This window comes from Macrotis lagotis, chromosome 1, assembly GCF_037893015.1.
Source record: "Macrotis lagotis isolate mMagLag1 chromosome 1, bilby.v1.9.chrom.fasta, whole genome shotgun sequence".
Classification (NCBI taxonomy): domain Eukaryota; kingdom Metazoa; phylum Chordata; class Mammalia; order Peramelemorphia; family Peramelidae; genus Macrotis; species Macrotis lagotis.
The window spans coordinates 691828323-691845837 of NC_133658.1; the positions used below are offsets into that span (position 1 = coordinate 691828323).

At 34.4% G+C, this 17515-nt stretch overlaps 1 protein-coding gene across 3 annotated transcripts in view; it reads left to right on the plus strand.

The window, feature by feature from the left end:
* METTL8 (methyltransferase 8, tRNA N3-cytidine) overlaps positions 1-17515 on the plus strand; it is a 120121-nt gene that overhangs the window by 73845 nt on the left and 28761 nt on the right. For all 3 annotated transcript variants that reach the window (XM_074215725.1, XM_074215724.1, XM_074215726.1), the window contains 2 exons: positions 11228-11601; positions 12440-12489. In XM_074215725.1, the coding sequence (XP_074071826.1) occupies positions 11228-11601; positions 12440-12489 (424 nt within the window). The remainder of the gene's footprint in view (positions 1-11227; positions 11602-12439; positions 12490-17515) is intronic.

Genomic DNA, 17515 nt, shown 5'->3' on the forward strand with positions numbered 1-17515 from the left:
ATAAAGGACAACAAAAATGTACATATCCTTTGATCCAGCTGGGTCTATACCCTGAAGAGATTATGAAAAAGGGTAAAAACAGTACTTGTATAAAAATATTCATAGCAGCCCTGTTTGTGGTGGCAAAGAATTGGAAATCAAGTAAATGTCCATCAATTGGGGAATGGCTTAACAAACTATGGTATATGTATGTCATGGAACACTATTGTTCCATGGGATGGGAGGGATGGAAATTCAGAGAAGCCTGGCCTGGAGAGATTTGCATGAACTGATGCTGAGTGAGATGAGCAGAACCAGAAAAACACTGTACACCTTAACAGCAACATGGGGTTGATGATCAGCCTTGATGGACTTGAACATTCCATTAGTGCAACAATCAGAGACAATTTTGGGCTATCTGCAATGGAGAATACCATCTGTATCTAGAGAAAGAATTGTGGACTTTGAACAAAGACCAAAGACCTTCAATTTAGAAAAACAAACATTATCTTATTATGTAATTTGCTATCTTTTATACTTTATTTTTCTTCCTTAAGGATATGCTTTCTCTCTCATCACATTCAATTTGGATCAATGTATACCGTGGAAACACTGTATAGACTGTCAAATTGCCTTCTGTGGGGGATTGGGGGAGAGGGAAGCAAGATTGGGGAAAAATTGTAAAACTCAAAATAAAAAAAATCTTTGGGAAAAAAGAAAGAAAAGAAGGCGCTGAAAAATAAATCTTCTCATTCTTGTTATCATTGCAGTACAGACTCTGACAGTATCAGAATTGGAGAGAATTCAGAGGCTATCAGGGCCACCTGTGTCTAGGCCACTAGACTCTTAGTGGGTCCAGAACAGGATTTAAAATGTAGTTGGGAAATGTTTAATGGAATAAATTAGAAATACAATCCAATATAAATAATGTCAGTTTGTGGGTTTTTAAAGTCAATATTCGGCCCACAGCCATTTCCAGTTGAATTTAACACAGCTGATCTAATTCAACCCATAATTGAATAAAGAATCCTCCCTCCATCATATCCAGTAAAAGTCCTTTGAATCTGCCCTTTGAATATTGAAGACTCAAATGATGTGTCAATTTAGTAACCATATCAAAAAGGGAAATAAGATGACTGACATAACCTTTCTTTTTAAAAAAAATTTTAAATTTTATTTTTTCCAATTACTTGTAAAGATAATTTTCAACATTTATATTTTTAATATTTTGACTTCCATGTTTTTCTCTTCCCCCTCTTCCTTACCTCCCCCACCCCCACAAAACTGCATTTAGATTATATGTGTACAATCATATTAAACATATTTCCATATTAGTCAACATAGTCTTTTCAAGATATTTACTATCCTTCTCAGTTCTATAATTTCCCCAGGAATTGAAGTCAAGTTCATTGGCCTACATTTGGCAGATACAATTTTCTTCCCTTTTTTTGAAAATAGGGATAATTGACCTATATCTTATTTACCATTATATTTTGAATGTCACTGAGAGTTACTTAGCCATCACATTTATCAGTTCTTTCTATACATGAAAGTAGTTTATTTTGACCAGGTGACTTGAATCCATCCACAGCCACCAGATACTCTTAAAAGCTCTTTACTTTTTTTGGATATCCCCTTACTGTTGACCATTTTTCATTTTTTTCTTTCCTGATACGGAAGGTGCTTTTCATGTTAGATAAAACACAATTAAAACAAGAATTGTACAAGTGGAGCAACTCTACTGTTCTCGTTTTTAAAAATTTATTTTATTTTTTCAAATTATCTGTAAAGATAGCTTTTAATGTTCATTTTCTGTAAGATTTTAAGTTCCACATTTTCTACCTCCCTCCTCTCCCCTCCTTATAACAGCAAGTAATCAGGCATAAATTATACATGTACAATCATGTTGAACACATTTCCATATTAGTTACCTGTGAAAGAAAAATCAGAATAAAAGAGGGAAAAGTCCACAAGAAAGAAAATCTTGTCATTTATTATTGTCCCATCTATTCTAAGTTCCATCCATCCTATATTTCTATATATGCCTCCTTTTAGAGCCCCAGTATTTAGCACAATTGTTGGCAAAATTAGGCACTTCATAAATTCTTCTTGACTGACTGAGTATAAATTTATTACTTAGAATTTCTGTAATTTTAAGTGTTTTGCCATTTCCTTCTCCAGCTCATTTTACAGATGAGGAAATTGTGGTAAACAGGGTTAAATGACTTGCCTAGGGTCACAAAGCTAGTAAATGTCTGAGAGCAGACTTACTTTTAGGAAAATTTGTCTTCCAGATTCTGGGTTTCACTTTAGCCGCTATACTATCTATCTGCCTCTTTACTTCTGTATATTATATGTTTAATCAGTTCCATCAATCAATCACTCAATTTCTTTTCCAGGACCAGATTGTTTTGATGATTAGTGCTTTGTAATATAGTTTGAAGTCTGGTACTGCTAGACTTCCTTCCTTCAATTTTTTTTTTATTAATTCACTTGATAATCTTAACGTTTTGTTCCTCCAGGTAAATTTTGTCTTGTTTAATTTCTTTTTCTAAGATAGAATCATTTAAGTATTCTATTTCTTCTTCTGTTATTTTGGGCAGTTTATATTTTGTAAATATTCATCCATTTCACTTAGATTATCAGTTTTGTTGGCTTATAATTGGGTTAGAGCTCCTAAAAATTGCTTTAATTCCATCTCCATTAGTTGTAAAGTTGTCTGTTTCCTTTTTGATACTGATAATTTGTTCTTTATTTTTAATCAAATTAGCAATAGTTTATGTAGTTTATTGTGGTGGTATTGTTTTTTGTTTTGCTGTTTGTTTTTCAGAAAATTAGTGCCTAGTTTTTACTAGTTCAATGTTCTTGTGTTTTTTGTACTTGGAATTTTATAATTTTTTGATTTTAATGATTTTGGTGTTTAACTGGAGTTTTTGATGTGTTCTTTTTATAGTTTTTAAAGTTGTATGCCCAATTCACTTATCTGTTCTATAAAATTTATCCTAAGTACTGCTTACTACTGCTGCATTCCACAAATTTCTCATTGCTGTCATTCTCTTTAATGAAATTATTGATTGTTTTTATGATTTGTTCTTGGATTCACTCATTCTTTAGGATTTGATTATTTAATTTCATCTGAACTTTTAATTTATTCTTCCAAGGCTCTTTATTGAATTTAATTTTTACATCCCGAAAAGGGTGCATTTAATATTTCTGCATTTGTTTGTGAGATTTGTGAACACTTCTTGTAAGAATATCTTTTAACAAGTCCCTTTTGAACATGTAAGTCTTGTGTATCCAACTTCCTTTTCCATTCCCTACTGTATATGCCAAGTAATATTGCATTTGGAAAAAACTTTTGCCTTTGAAGGAAATGAAGGAAATGAAATAAGTCAAAGAAACTGATCAATCCTTCATCCAATTTTTAAATTTCTTATATTCAAGAGAGCCCTCTTTCCATTTGCTCTGTTTGGTCCTAATTTAAGAAGGGATTCTTGTTCAGATATCTGTTGTACTAGATAACTGCTGAAGTCCATTCTAAACCAGAGCTTCTTTTATTACCTGGTGATAATAATTACTAATAATGAGAGTTAACATTTATGTTACACTTTAAGGTTTTAAAACTCCATATATATATATATATATATATATATATATATATATATATATAACATAATTTGATTTTCACAAGTTTATGAATCACAGTAAACAAGTGTCTAAAGCAGGATTAGATTTCTTTCTACTTCCCAGGGACAGAGTGGAAGCTCTCTTTGTTTCCCCACAGTCCTGAAGCAGAGAAATAGATGAACTGGTTGAGAGTTCTTTGGCTTGCACAGCAACCAACATGGCACCCCTTTTCAGGATTCATCCTCCTGCTTCTGAGAAAGTACAACCAATCTTTGCCAGCATGAACACAAACATTATTCTTTCTTTCTAGTTACCAGCTGAATTTGATAGAGAAAATCATGCTCAGTCTGAAATATAAATTATCAGTCATCTTAATTTATTTCTAGGGAGTTACAAATCATCTTTAGTTTATTTCCAGAAAATATGTAGATCTAAGGTGTTTTATTTTTTCATTTCTCCCTTTCTCTCTTTTACCCTTCTGAATGCCTCTGTTTAGAACATGAATAGATGAGCAGCTCTGGTAATGTTCTCTTAAAATGCTTCAACTTTGCTCTGTAAGTGGCTGCCCATTTTGGCTTATTTGTGTTAACAATGAACTAGAGTGAAGCTAATGAGAAGGTTATTTTGGGGACCTTGGAAACGGTAGTAAAGGAAAATGACAGTTCCCACAGAACCATAGGGTGACTGAAATAGAAAGATGGTGACTGGCCTCCCTCTATAGAAGCAGGAAAAGCAGGCTGGTGAGGACTGATGATAGCACTTTGAGCTACTTGGGTTTCTTATTAGCATGTTCAGCCTCTTTGTGAGCAAGTTTGCTTGCTGCCTTGGAGACAAGGACAAAAGAGTCCATTTAAATGAGACAAGTGGTGGAGGTTTCTTATTGCAACTGCCCCTTTACACCAGTCATCAGTATGGTTGACTTTGTAGATGTCCGAGAACGAAGAAAGAAATAAGGAGATGCCATAGGGATGGCCCATGCAACTTAACCAAGGTCATTTAAAGCAGCAATGACAAGACTGGCATATGGACATTCACAGGAGAAAAAGAAAACTTTTTGTTTGGGGAAGTGCTGCTCAATTTTATCCCTTTTTTGTTACAGTTATGTGTGTATTCATTTCTTTAATCTTCTACTTATTTAAAAAAAGTAGAAGGAGTTTTTTTAAAGCTCCTTGAGGGGAGCAATTGTGCTATTTTTCAACTTTGTATCCTAAGAATATAGTGTGGTGCTTGGCTCATAGGATTGAGGGTCAGAAGGGACCTTATAGGACATTGATTCCCCTCATTTAACAAATGGAAGACTGAGGCTCAAAGAGATTAAATGACCTACTTGCCCAAAGTCACAGAAGAAGTAAGTAACAGAATCTGAACTTGAATCTGAACATTTGTTGAACTGAATTGAATTCTAGTTAGGTGGTTAGAACTGGTAAGTCCTGGGTGAGGCTCCTGATGGATAGTTGGTGGCCACAAGGAAAAGGGATGAGATTAGTAATTTGGTAACTCTGCCTACAGTCTTTGAGCTCTGACAATATTTTTGACACATTCACCTGTTTGCCAATGGCTCTTTAATTATTGTGTCATTTCTTATACAGGAAAGTCCAGAGTCTTTGAATGAATCATTTTCTCTTGCTTCTCAGACACAGATTGTTGTTGAATTTGAGTTCTGTTTACCTCTTTCACCCTGCATATTTTAATGCCACTGAGGAAGAACTACTGGTTGAGTGCTGTAATGCCCAACTCTATCTGCATATCTCTTTCAATCTCTTCTATGTCTGTCTGTCTTTCCTGTCAAAGCCAAACCCTAGTCCCTTTGTCAAGTGTCACAATAGCTTGGCTGAAATTGAAAAGGAGAAATCCATATATGGTGTTGATAGTAAGGAGAGGTTTTTAATCTGAAGAATAACGAGGCCTTTTTTATTTTATAGGGCTGTCTCCTTTTGGCTGTTAGAATTTGTCACCATCAGACTTTGTGGTAATTGTCCTTTTTTACTGGATTTTCTGGTCTTATGATCCAGTTTCCCATTTCCCCTTAAAGATGTCTTTAAAATTTCAGCAAAATGAAATTATTTTCCTTTTCCTTTTACCTCTTCCCCCCCCCCCCCCCCGCCCTTTTTTAGACAGATCTTATTCCAAGGAAAGTTTAAGAAGCATACACTTGGCAATTTAAGATGAGGATGTGGAAAAATGTATTTTTTCATCCCTTAAAAGCATTTCTAGTCTCTTAAATCATAGCTGGTTAGCTAGGAAATGTGATGGTTACTCAGCTTGGTAACAGAAAGAGCTTTTTCATTTTAAATCAGCCTTGCAAATATCCAGCTGCCTTGGGCAAGTTATTATTTTTATCAGGCAAATAATAAAGAATTCTCTCTTCATCTTGCCATTTTAATAACCTATGAAGACAGAGATGGTGAATTAACAAAAAATTTCTATGGACTAATAAATTTGAGATATATGTTGGCAAGGCTATTGAGATGCTTAAAATTTCATGTGGGACACATTTCAGAATTTCACTTTCATTGTAATAACCTTTAAATAGTTGTGTATTTTTTATTAGTCAGAAAACTTTATCAGTAATCCCTAGACACTTAGAAATTTCCAACTTTGAGAGTTGAGTTATTTGCGTAATCGGTGAGCAAAAATAACCTTAAATTGCTTTTTGTTACATAGCAACTTAGAATAAATTTTCATAATTCATATTAATCATATCGTATATGTGACAGAGGCATAAATGGTTTAATACAGTTTCTTATTTGTGATATTCAATGTGATTCAGAATGAATTCTGAATATTTATAATTGGCTAGTATGTGTCATATACCTTCTTACCCTCGGCAATGTGTGAATAATTGAAAAGTTGCTTCATTCTGCCATGGTTAAAAAGGATCGCTGCATCTCTTTCTCTGCCATCAGCAAGCATACAGCAATTAACTCAAGAGTCTGTAACCCCAGTAGAGTAAACAGCCATGCTCTAGCAAGGAAATTTCTAATATCATTAGCATACCTGGTTAGAAGGTCAGAGAGACAAGGCTGAAGAAAGGGCAGGTTTTGATTATTATTGGTCTGAGCTCACTCAACAATTGTCTGAGAATCTACCTGTGCAAAGAGAATTAACCCTTCCACATCACGGGTATTCTCAACAAGACCCATCTCTCAGGGAACTAAATTGTGTCCTGGAAATATATGTGGTTGGTCTTGTTGTTTTCATGATGTTATTGTATCATGATGACAGGCTGAGTTTCTACCTCCCACCAATTGTCTTTACTTAATTACAGAATACCTAGGACTTGTGTGAATATAATGACCAAATTTAACCTCAGAGACGAGAAAAAAATGCACCTCCCGTTCTGCTTTGCAGAAGTAAGGGGCTATGGGCTATTTTATGTAGATAATGTCAGATTTTAATTGCTTTTTTCTCTTTCTTTTTTTATCCTTTGTTATAAGGGAATGGCTTTCTGGATTTGGAGTGGTGGGTTATATTCAGAAATGAAAATTATGTAAACCAAATCAATAAAGTATTAATAAAAATTAATTGACAGAAATGGGACCTGAAGCAGACAACACAGCTTTAAAGAGAAAACTTCCCAGTTCACTAACGTTGACCTCACCTCTACCCCAACTCAATGCTAATCCCAGTTTATATTCTCATTGCTTCTGCTATGCCATGGTTTCTCCTTTATGTTTTATACTTTGAGTAATTCAAATAATACAAGTTACATGAATTCAGTGTTCTTATGTTTTTCTTTTGTCTATTTACATTATTGTTTCTCAGAGTACCTTTTTGATACTGGATTTTATAAAGAGTTAAAAGGAATTGACATTTATATTTGTGTAAGCAATTCAGAAGTCATGGTAAAGTTTTAATTTCAGTTGAATGCTTCATAATTTGTGGAAGAGGACAGAAGTAGAGTAATTTATTGGGTGATTTGGGGGATAATTTTGGTTCTCTTCTCCTCCTGCCCCCCTCCCCCTATTACTCAGTATTTCCTTTGAATATATGTACATTTTTTTCTCCCCCCCCCCAATTTTTGAGTAGATTAGCAATTGAAAAGCAAAAATACTTAAATAATTTCTGGCATTCATTTGTGTACAATTCCATTTTTGTAACCTAGGTCATAGTTTTAACAAATTTACCATTTTGATATAATTAGTATTTTATGATAATTGTAAAGGATGACTTTAAACTTTCATACTTCATGAATTAGAAGAGTGAATTGTAATATGTTTGGCATCTAAACCAGATTATTTGTATTACTGGAATATCTGCTGAACATTAATTTTCTTTGCAATTCAAAACTGAAAGTAAAAGCAGTAGTGAAATGTGTTTAAAAGGCCATGTCTTAAGAAAATTTGGAACTCAAAATTTTTAAAAATGTATGTTAAAAATTGTCTTTTCATGTAAATTGGGGGAAATTAAATATTATTTAAAAAAAGAACTATGTCTTAATGGTTTAGAGAACTGGTAATTTTTAGTGTGCATTGTATATTATACATGGGTACAGAACAGAAGAGCAATTTGGGTAGAAGAGGTTTCAGGTTATTCACTGTGGCCTATCCAGAGCATGCATAGTTAATAAGTTTGTTGCCATTTAACCACTACTTTCATTAATTAGTTTACCTTGTTGATATTTCAGACTCTTAAGTAAGGAATCTTACTGCCTTTCATCAAGTCCTTTGAAGTCCTAAATCTAGCTCATTTTTAGCCTACTTAGTAAGTTACCTGTTTAGTTCTGGGAACTTTCTGAGGAAAGCACTTCATAAAAATGGGTATTTTTCAATCAGTTCTTACTATATGGAATAGATTTATTGGGAGATATTTGGGGAATAAGGAAGAGAAGGAAAATAATAATAATAATAATAATTCCTTTTAGAGTCACTTATTTTCTTTAACTTTCTAATATATTATGAAAAGTTATCTAAAAATATTCTTGTAACAAACATATTTTTGGACTCCTCCATAAATAGGAGTCCATTCATTAGTGTCAATATGGAAATTGACTCTGATTATGGGTAGGGTTTAATCATACCTTGAATCTGGTATTCATAGGATAACATTGTAGACCTTTAATCATTTCTCAAACCTCAAATTCAGAATACTTTGTTGGCTTTAGAGTATTTCTATTAACTTTTTAAATTTACTTTGATGGGAAGTCATTTTGGATCATATCAATGGAACTCATTATTGATACTTTTCTTGTAGCTAGGATAAGTTGTGAAATGTAGTGGAAAAACAGTATTTTTATTCAGAAGGCCTGAGTTTGAATCCAAACTATGCTATGTGACTTTGGGTAAGTCATTTAATTTCTCAGTATCTCATTTTCCTTATCTGTAAAATGAAGTAGCTGAGTTAGATGATCTCTAGAGACCCTTATAGAGGGTATTCATTTTTAAGCTGGGACACCCTCTAGTTCCTGACCTGATCAAAAGGCAGATCCACCTGACTTCAACATACATTCTCTAGCAAAATCTAAAAATTCACATCAGACTAAACAATAATCAAGAAATCCAAGAAAACTAGAGTGAATGACTTGTTCCATGCTTGATCTGTACAATTGTCCAGAAACTTGAAGGCAATAAGGAAAGGAACTCTCAATGTAGCCAGTGCCAATTTTGGTAAATGAGTCTTCAAGCACTAATAAAAGTCTAGAGATATAGTACAACCTTCGAGGTTCTATGCTAATAGATATTTCCATTTCCCTCCAAGAAAACCCTTGAAAAGTCATGAAGTTCCAGGGTTGTAAAAAAGACCCAATATCAAGCATTTTAGAAGGTCTGGAGTGGGACAGGGACATGTTCAAAGAGATAGATGATTTTAGAGAATCCTGGGTTTATGAACTGATGCAGTATGAGAAAACAGAAGCAGAACAATTTATAATATAACAAAAGTATTGTAAAGAAAAACAACTTTGAAAATCTTAAAAACTCTAATTAGTGCAATGACCCCTGTTGTCTTTAGAGGACCTGTGGTAGAGTTTGTTACTCATTCCTTAAGAGAGGAGATATAGTCTCAAGGTGTAGGAGTCATACATTTTTGGACATGACTGCTGTGTAGATTCAATTTGCTGACTATATTTGTCACAAGGAGAGGTTTTGTTTTTGTTTTTGTTTTCCTTTTCTTCTCCCTTGACTTTTACTTGGGAAAAAGAATGTTGGATAGAAAAGAGGTTAGTAATTGTGTTGCCAAAAAAAAAAAGTCAGAAGGAAGTATAGGTAAATAGAAGACTTTTAAAAATAATGCATGGAATTTTTATGTATTAAAAAAGCAAGTGGTTTGAAAATACAGATCATGGTTTTATATAGAACCCAATTTTGTATTATAGATATGCACTTATACATGGAAATACTCTCTTATATTTAATTTCAGAATTAAAAAAATTTTAAGTTCCTTATAACTTTAATTCTTATGTTAACTAGGGTCTAAAAGATAAAAATTGAAAGGAGAAAAAAAGAAAATCTTAAAGAAGACAGAGTAGAGTTATGTGCCAAGTGTGGACTTGATGGAGATTATTTGTCATGGTTCCATAGAACAACATCTAAGGGTAGAAGACCCTCAAATCTGTGAAGAAAATGAAATATGCTTTATTCAAAAGTATTTTAAAGCTCCAGCCTCAAATGCTGAGTGTAACTGGATTAAGATTTGACAAGAGCTAGGATGAATAAAGGAATACTTTCAAGAGCCACTGTTGAAGAAAATAAGGATTAGGGGAAATTTTCTTTCAGAAATTTAAAGGGTTTGAACCCTGAAAAGAGACCTCAACTTAATCTACTTGTTTCTGGAAGATGCAGTTAGGACTAGTGGTAGGAGTTATAGGAAAGCTGATTTTGACTCACTATAAGGAGGGACTTCAAAAAGCTGTTTTTAAAATACAAGATGGAATGGGAAGGAGAATAGGTGAATTTATATTCACTGGCAAAAATACATTTAAATGAAAATTTTAAAATCAGGTGGACTGCCATGAGAAGTATTGTGTTCCTCATCACTAAGGAGCTTCAAACAGAGTCTAGAATGATATCTATTTGTCAGGGATGTCATAAGGGCTAGAATATATGATCTCTAAGGATCTTTCTAGGTCTCAAATTCTCATGATGCAGTGAGTCAGACCATGCCACAAACCTAAGAATACTTAATCACAACTGTGGGTAAAATGAGATGCCAGAAAGAATCTAATATGGATAACCTCTGTTCTCATTTATTTCTCCAGTCCTTCATTCTCTGTTAAGGAGAGTTAATGTTTAAGTTTTGCATTTTAAAAAAGTTGATGTACTAAACCTGAATTTTGAGCCTTAAGGAAATGTTTCTTTCTGAAGTCTAGATTCATTTAAATATGTAAGATATTCATGAAAATACATTTATTAAGAAGTCCAAGTGTAAAACTAAGGAGTTTATAAAGATGATGCTCTGTATTTTTAAAGTCCTGAGCTGTGAATATATAAGGTAAATAAAATGATGTTAAACATAAGACATATGTTAAAAGCATAGATATTAAAAATTGTTTAGTTTTTAAACTTTGAAAAATTTTTTGTCTTTTTTAAATGATGCATGTAAAATGATTATCACTAAGAATAACATGAATAATAAACTAAATATGGATTTCATAAAATGTCTTTTTCTTTCTTTTTTCTTTTAGTCAAATATGAAAGTCAAGCCAGTAAATATTGGAATAATTTTTACAAGATTCATAAAAATAAATTTTTCAAGGATCGTAATTGGCTGTTGAGGGAATTTCCTGAAATTCTTCCAGTTGGACTACAAACTAAAGAAGAGGAGGGAAAAATGTCTTGGGAGCATGTAAAACCTAATGCAACAGATTCTTTCTCAAAAATTGACTGCCCGGCCATGCCTAAAGGAGTGGAGTCTTGTAAAAATGATTCTGTTGGTGATTTTGCCTGCAGCCAGAGTGAAATAAGGTCGGGTGACAGCCAGCATCTTAAAAAGAAGAGAGGAGAGGCAGCAAAGACCAATTTGTTCCCTGGTAGCCATGCCACTTTCAAGATCCTAGAGGTACTATACTAGGGAGAGTGTGGGCAGAAAACTTCAGTGAGTGACCTTAAAGGGGACAGTCTGGTTTGCATTTAGGGATTTGAAGTCCCTAGACAAATGAAAAAAATTTAAAAAAAAATAACTGACCAGCATGATCCGACTGAAGTTGGATCTCACTGAAGTGCCTAAAAAAAATCCCATGGATAGAGAATTACATAAGGGAGCAGAACCAGTAAGCAATAGCATCACTGTGACTATTGCCTCCAGTGATGCAGTTTGTAATCCAGAGTACCTGGCTACAACTTTTTCTCTTAATCTCTCTCTCTCTCTCTCTTTCTCTCTCAGGTTTTTGCTAGGCAGTGGGGTTAAGTGGCTTGCCCAAGGCCACACAGCTAGGTAATTATTAAGTGTCTGAGGCTGGATTTGAACCCAGGTACTCCTGACTCCAGGGCCAGTGCTTTATCTACTGCGCCACCTAGCCACCCTTTCTTAATCTTCTCTTAACTTACATTTACTGTATTAGGTGAATGAAGGAATGACAGTTCTTTCTAACATGATTATTTCTTACAGTAATAGTTTGCCATTCGGTACTTGCAAATGCTCCAATTTCTATTGAGTTTTAAGACCCATAAATTTTCTTCTTATTAGGTAGTTAGTGAAATTATTGTGTTCATTCTGCAGATGAGAAAGCTGAGACTTAGAGAAGATATGTGTACATCACAAAGCTAATAAAATGCCAGAACAAGTTCAATATTAGGATAATGAAAGTAAAATAGTTCTAAACCTATAAATGCTTGGGCTAGGGAGAACTTTATTTTATTGTTCTGATTTTTATATGTCCCCTTTTTTAAAATTTCAGGTTGGTTGTGGTGCTGGAAATAGTGTTTTCCCTATTCTGAATGCTCTGAAGTGAGTATTAGATATTCCATTATAGACTATTGGGAAAATTATTGAAAGCTGTAATCTTGTAAATAATATTTGATGTCTGTGCTTGTCAATGAAAGCTGACTGAAATGAGATGGCCAGCAGAAGAAAAAATTGTCTTGGGATCTGGTTTCATATGTAGTAAGATGTCACCTGAAAATATTGCTGAACAACTGTTCATTTCTCCTTGGAAAATTGCCATAACTTCTTGTTGTTGTTGTTGTTGTTGTCAAATTGTATCCAACTCTTCATGATCCCTTTTGGGGTTTTCTTGGCAAAGGTCCTAGAGTAGTTTACCGTTTCCTTCTCCAACTCATTTTTACAAATGAAGAAACTGAAGCAAACAGGGTTAAAATGACTTACTCAGGGTCACACAGCAACTACTAAGGGCCTAGGACCAAATTTGAACTCAGAAAAATTTGTCTTCTTAATTTATGCTATAACTTAAGAGTTATTTTTAAAAAGGAATTCCTGTGTTTGTGTGTGTGTGTGTGTGTGTGTGTGTGTGTGTGTGTGTGTACTAGGATGATATAATTGGAATCATAGGACATAAAAATCTAAGAACTAGCACAAACTCAAGAGATCACTCATCCTTTTTCTCCCAGATTTTGTAGATGAAGACACTGAGACCATGGAAATTAAGGGGCTTCCTTATGATCACAGTGGAATTTTTGGCAGAGCTGGGACCTGTATCCAGACCTCTTAGCAGAGAACTCCCCCCCCCAAAAAAAAATATCACAATGATAGCTCTGAATTGCTAGGCTTTGGAAAAGAAGTTCCTTTTTAAGAGTAAAGATGTACTTACTAACTAGAGTATAAAAATAGCTCACATTTCTATAATGCTTTTAAGATAAGGTCTCCAAAGGGCTCACTTCACAACAGTTCTGTGAGGTAGACAGCGAAATTATTACAATGTTCATTTTCCTAGAGAAGAAGTTGAGGCATAAAGAAACTGAGTAGTCTTCCCAGTATCACATGGCTAAGAAACATGGCTAGTCAAAACTAGGATTCTAACCCAAATCTCTTCATTCCAAATCCAGCACCATTTCCATTAAAATACATTGTGTTAGCAGAGAATTTGGTTTCTCTCCATCTCCTCCCCTCCCCTCCCCTCCTCTCCTCTCTCTCTCACACACACAGAGTCCTAATATTGCATTTTAAAAGTGCAGTGGGGGCAGCTAGGTGGAGCAGTAGATAGATCATAGATAGAGTACCTGAGTTCAAATGTGACCTCAGACACTTAATAATTACCTGGCTGTGTGGCCTTGGCCAAGCCACTTAACCCCTTTGCCTTGGAAAAAACCTTAAAAAAAAAGTGCAATGGAAAGAGGACCTAGTTTAAATCCCACCTTTGTTGCTTACTACCTTGGTCAACCAAAGCCCATCACTTTGTAGCAAGCCTTCTTGGTTCCTCAGATAGGGGATTGAACTAGCTGGTCTCTGTGGGCCCTTCCAGCTGAACATCTGTGATCTTATGATCCTATGTGTTTTCATTGAATATTTTTATTAAATGACTTGGGGTTGAAGGTGGAAGAACAGAACTTAGAAAAATAGAGCATGATGGGATAGAAACTGATTTGACTCAGACATTCTTTTCCTGACCTGTCCACTCCAACTCATATACGTGTCCTCTTGAATGTTTTTTCAGGACAAAGAAAACATTGTTGCCTCACAGGAGTTTCCAAATCACTTCCTTTCAGTCTTCCAGATACTATTCTTAAAGGAATAGATCTTTGGACCTGTTGGTTTTTAGTACCTAAACACAGTTTGCTATTGACAAAGATCATTGGTTCCCACAAGAGCTGTTTTGGCTGTACTCCCATTTAGCCCTTCCCTTAAATTCTAGAATATATTTTTCTTTAGCCCCATGTTATCTTCAAAGTTATCTTTTTTTTTCTTCTGAGCTCATGGTCCTATGGATAAGCAGTTCTCTGTAAGAATTATGAATTTGAAAAGTAAAGTGATAAATTTATTTCCACCAAAATAGCTGCATGCCTTAGGGCAATAAATATAGACATACTCTGTATCACTGGGTAAGTAATTTTTCATCTAGTACTTTGTGATTTCTCTTGGCTTATATTTTTATATACTTCTGGCGGTGCTTATGTTGTGAGATAGATTAGAAAGTTCCTGAGGACAGGAGTTTTTTTTTTTCCCTTTTTGTTTTCCACAGCCTAGTAAAATATATACTAGGTGCTTAGTAAATATTTGTTGATTGATGACTTCTAACATCTAAGCTAGATAATTGTTTTTATTTTTGAAACTTTCTTACATCTAATAATAATTTTAATGATTAAAATCCCTGAATAAAATTAATAATAAATTATATTATATATATAATTCAAAATAAAAATAATCTTAAAAATAAAATGTAAAAGGAATTATTAAAAATGAAAGTCCTTTTCTCTTTAGCTTCTGACCCTTGCTTCTTGGTAACTTTTTTCCTGAGGAATAAATAGCCATATGTTGGAATCTGTTGCCCAGTGAACTAAGATAATTTATTTCAGAGGGAGGAGTTGATATGTATTTTTCCCCTCTCAAAAATTTTATTGCATGTGGAAAGTAGATGATTAAAACCTTGGATTATTTTACTTATCCAGCACTTTGCAGTTATAGAATACCTTACCATAATTAACCCTCTGAGCAGAGAGGTCAGATCATTCTCCAAAGACCGTTTAATTCTTAAACCCCCTGCCAAGAGAATGCCCAGCATCATGGTAGATTCTAGTGATATTTACACCTGCCTGCTGGGAATAGGGCCAAGGCTGTCAGCTGATTTTACAAAATGCCACAGAAAGTCCTTGGGTGGTCACAAGTTTCAAACTTAAACTGCTGATGCAAGAGGGAATTATTCTGTAGCCTTCCTGGTGAACTAAAAGTATGTTTTTCCCCTGGCCCACACCCTGTTCTGGTCTGCATCCTTGCCTATGCAGTGGATATTGAGAATATCTACCTTGCAAAACAGAAGACAAGGTTAATTCACTTCACTCCAATGTAATTCAACAAGCATATATGGATCACCTCCATGTACATCTGCCAGTGGACATCTCAGGATCATAGGTTGGAGCTAAAGGGGATCTTGGAGGTCAGCTCTTGCAGTGAGATCTGGAGAGGTTATATGACTTCCCTGAGTCATGCCCAGGAAGAAGGACCAGAGCTCGATTGGAATCCGGACCCATTGGTGCTAAAGCCAGTATCCTCTTTATAGCTTCACATGGATGAGAAATAGGTCCTGATCTGAAGGTTCTTACAATCTAAAGAGTGAAAGTCGGGTAACAGAAAAAATTGGGGAGCAGTTGGGTAAAGAGAAAAGGAATACAAGAAAAGATAATTGCAAGGGGAGAGTCAGGCAAAATGCCCTAAGAAATTTGAGGAGAGAGAGATCCCTTCTGCCTGGGTGGATCAGGAAGTGTTTCTTAGGATGGCTACCATTTGGATTGAATTTTGAAAGATTAGGAAGGACTCCAATAGAAATATTGATGAGAGGCCACACTGAGCTCAGAACAGAAGCCTGGAAATAGGAGGCAGAAGAACAAGAACAACATGTGAATGCACATGGATTATACGTATATATGCTATGTGTGCATGGATGCATGCTGAAATTTGTGTGTGTATGCCATCCATATACATTTTAAGGTATATATACCATATATATTTTTATACACACACATATATACAGTGTCTGTGTATTTAAACTATATTTTTAAATTTATCAACTTATTAAATATAGTATATGCATTAAAGAGGGGAATGTGCACGCACATACATACACATATCTCTTAAGATTTGCAAAAGCATTTTCCTCACAACAACCCTGTGAGATAGGTAAGTATTATTATTCCCCACTTTTAAAAAATGTTTTATTAGTCAGTAAACTTATATTAAACACCTAATGGGTGCTAGGCAACAAAATGTTTTATAGGTACATTTTGATTTTATTCTACAAACGCTCTTGTATTAAAAAAAAAAAAAAACAAATGTTCAACAAATCTGTGAGATAAAGTGACCAAGAAAAGAGAAGAAAATTTTTCAGGATCAGTACCCTGGAACCAACATTGTTCATTGCAACTTACAGAAATTATGTTGTATTCATTTACTTTATTATAGTCATTATATGCATTCCCTTGGTTGTGTTCTTTGTTTCACATAATTTTATATATAACTTTGCATGTTACTCTTCATACTTGTCATCCCTTATAGTGTAAAAATGGGTGGCACAGTGGTAGAGTGCCAACCCTGGAGTGAAGAAGACTCACCTTCTTGAGTTCAAATCTGGCCTCAGACCTTTACTAGCTATGTGACTTACTAGTAAGTCACTTAACCCTGTTTGCTTCAATTTCCTCATTTATAAAATGAACTGAAAAAGGAAATAGGAAACTTCTCCATTATCTCTACCAAGAAAATCCCAAATGGGGTCACAAAGAGACAGACAAAACTGAAAAAACAATTGAAAACAGAATTGTGTGAATATTAGGATTTAGGACTGATAAAACAAAATTTAATCCATTTCCCAATCATTCAGCATTTACTTTGTTCCCAGTATCTTTTGCTGTTAACTGTTTTAAATAATAATATTTTAATATTATTGTGAATATTTTGGAATATATGAAACCTTTCTTCCTATTACTAACCTTCTTGGGGTACTTTTCTAGTGTTAGCATCACTGGATCAAATGGTATGAATGCTTAATGATTTTTCTGAAGTAACTTCAAATTATTTTGTAGAAAGGTTGAAGCAATTCAAAACTCCACTAAAAACATATTAATGTATCTGGATTCTCACAAACCTCTCCAATATTAATTATTTTCTTCCTTTGACTGCCAGTTTTTTTTTAACCACAAGAAATATGATGGATGGGAAGTGATAACTGAAGTCACAGAGATGAATAAAATCACCAAGAGAACTCAAAAGAGGTCCAAGGACAGAATCTCTGGTGTTTAAGAGGGAAAGAAGGATGAGAAACTAGTAAAAGGTAACAGAGCCAGAGAAGAAATAGTTAAATTTGGAAGAA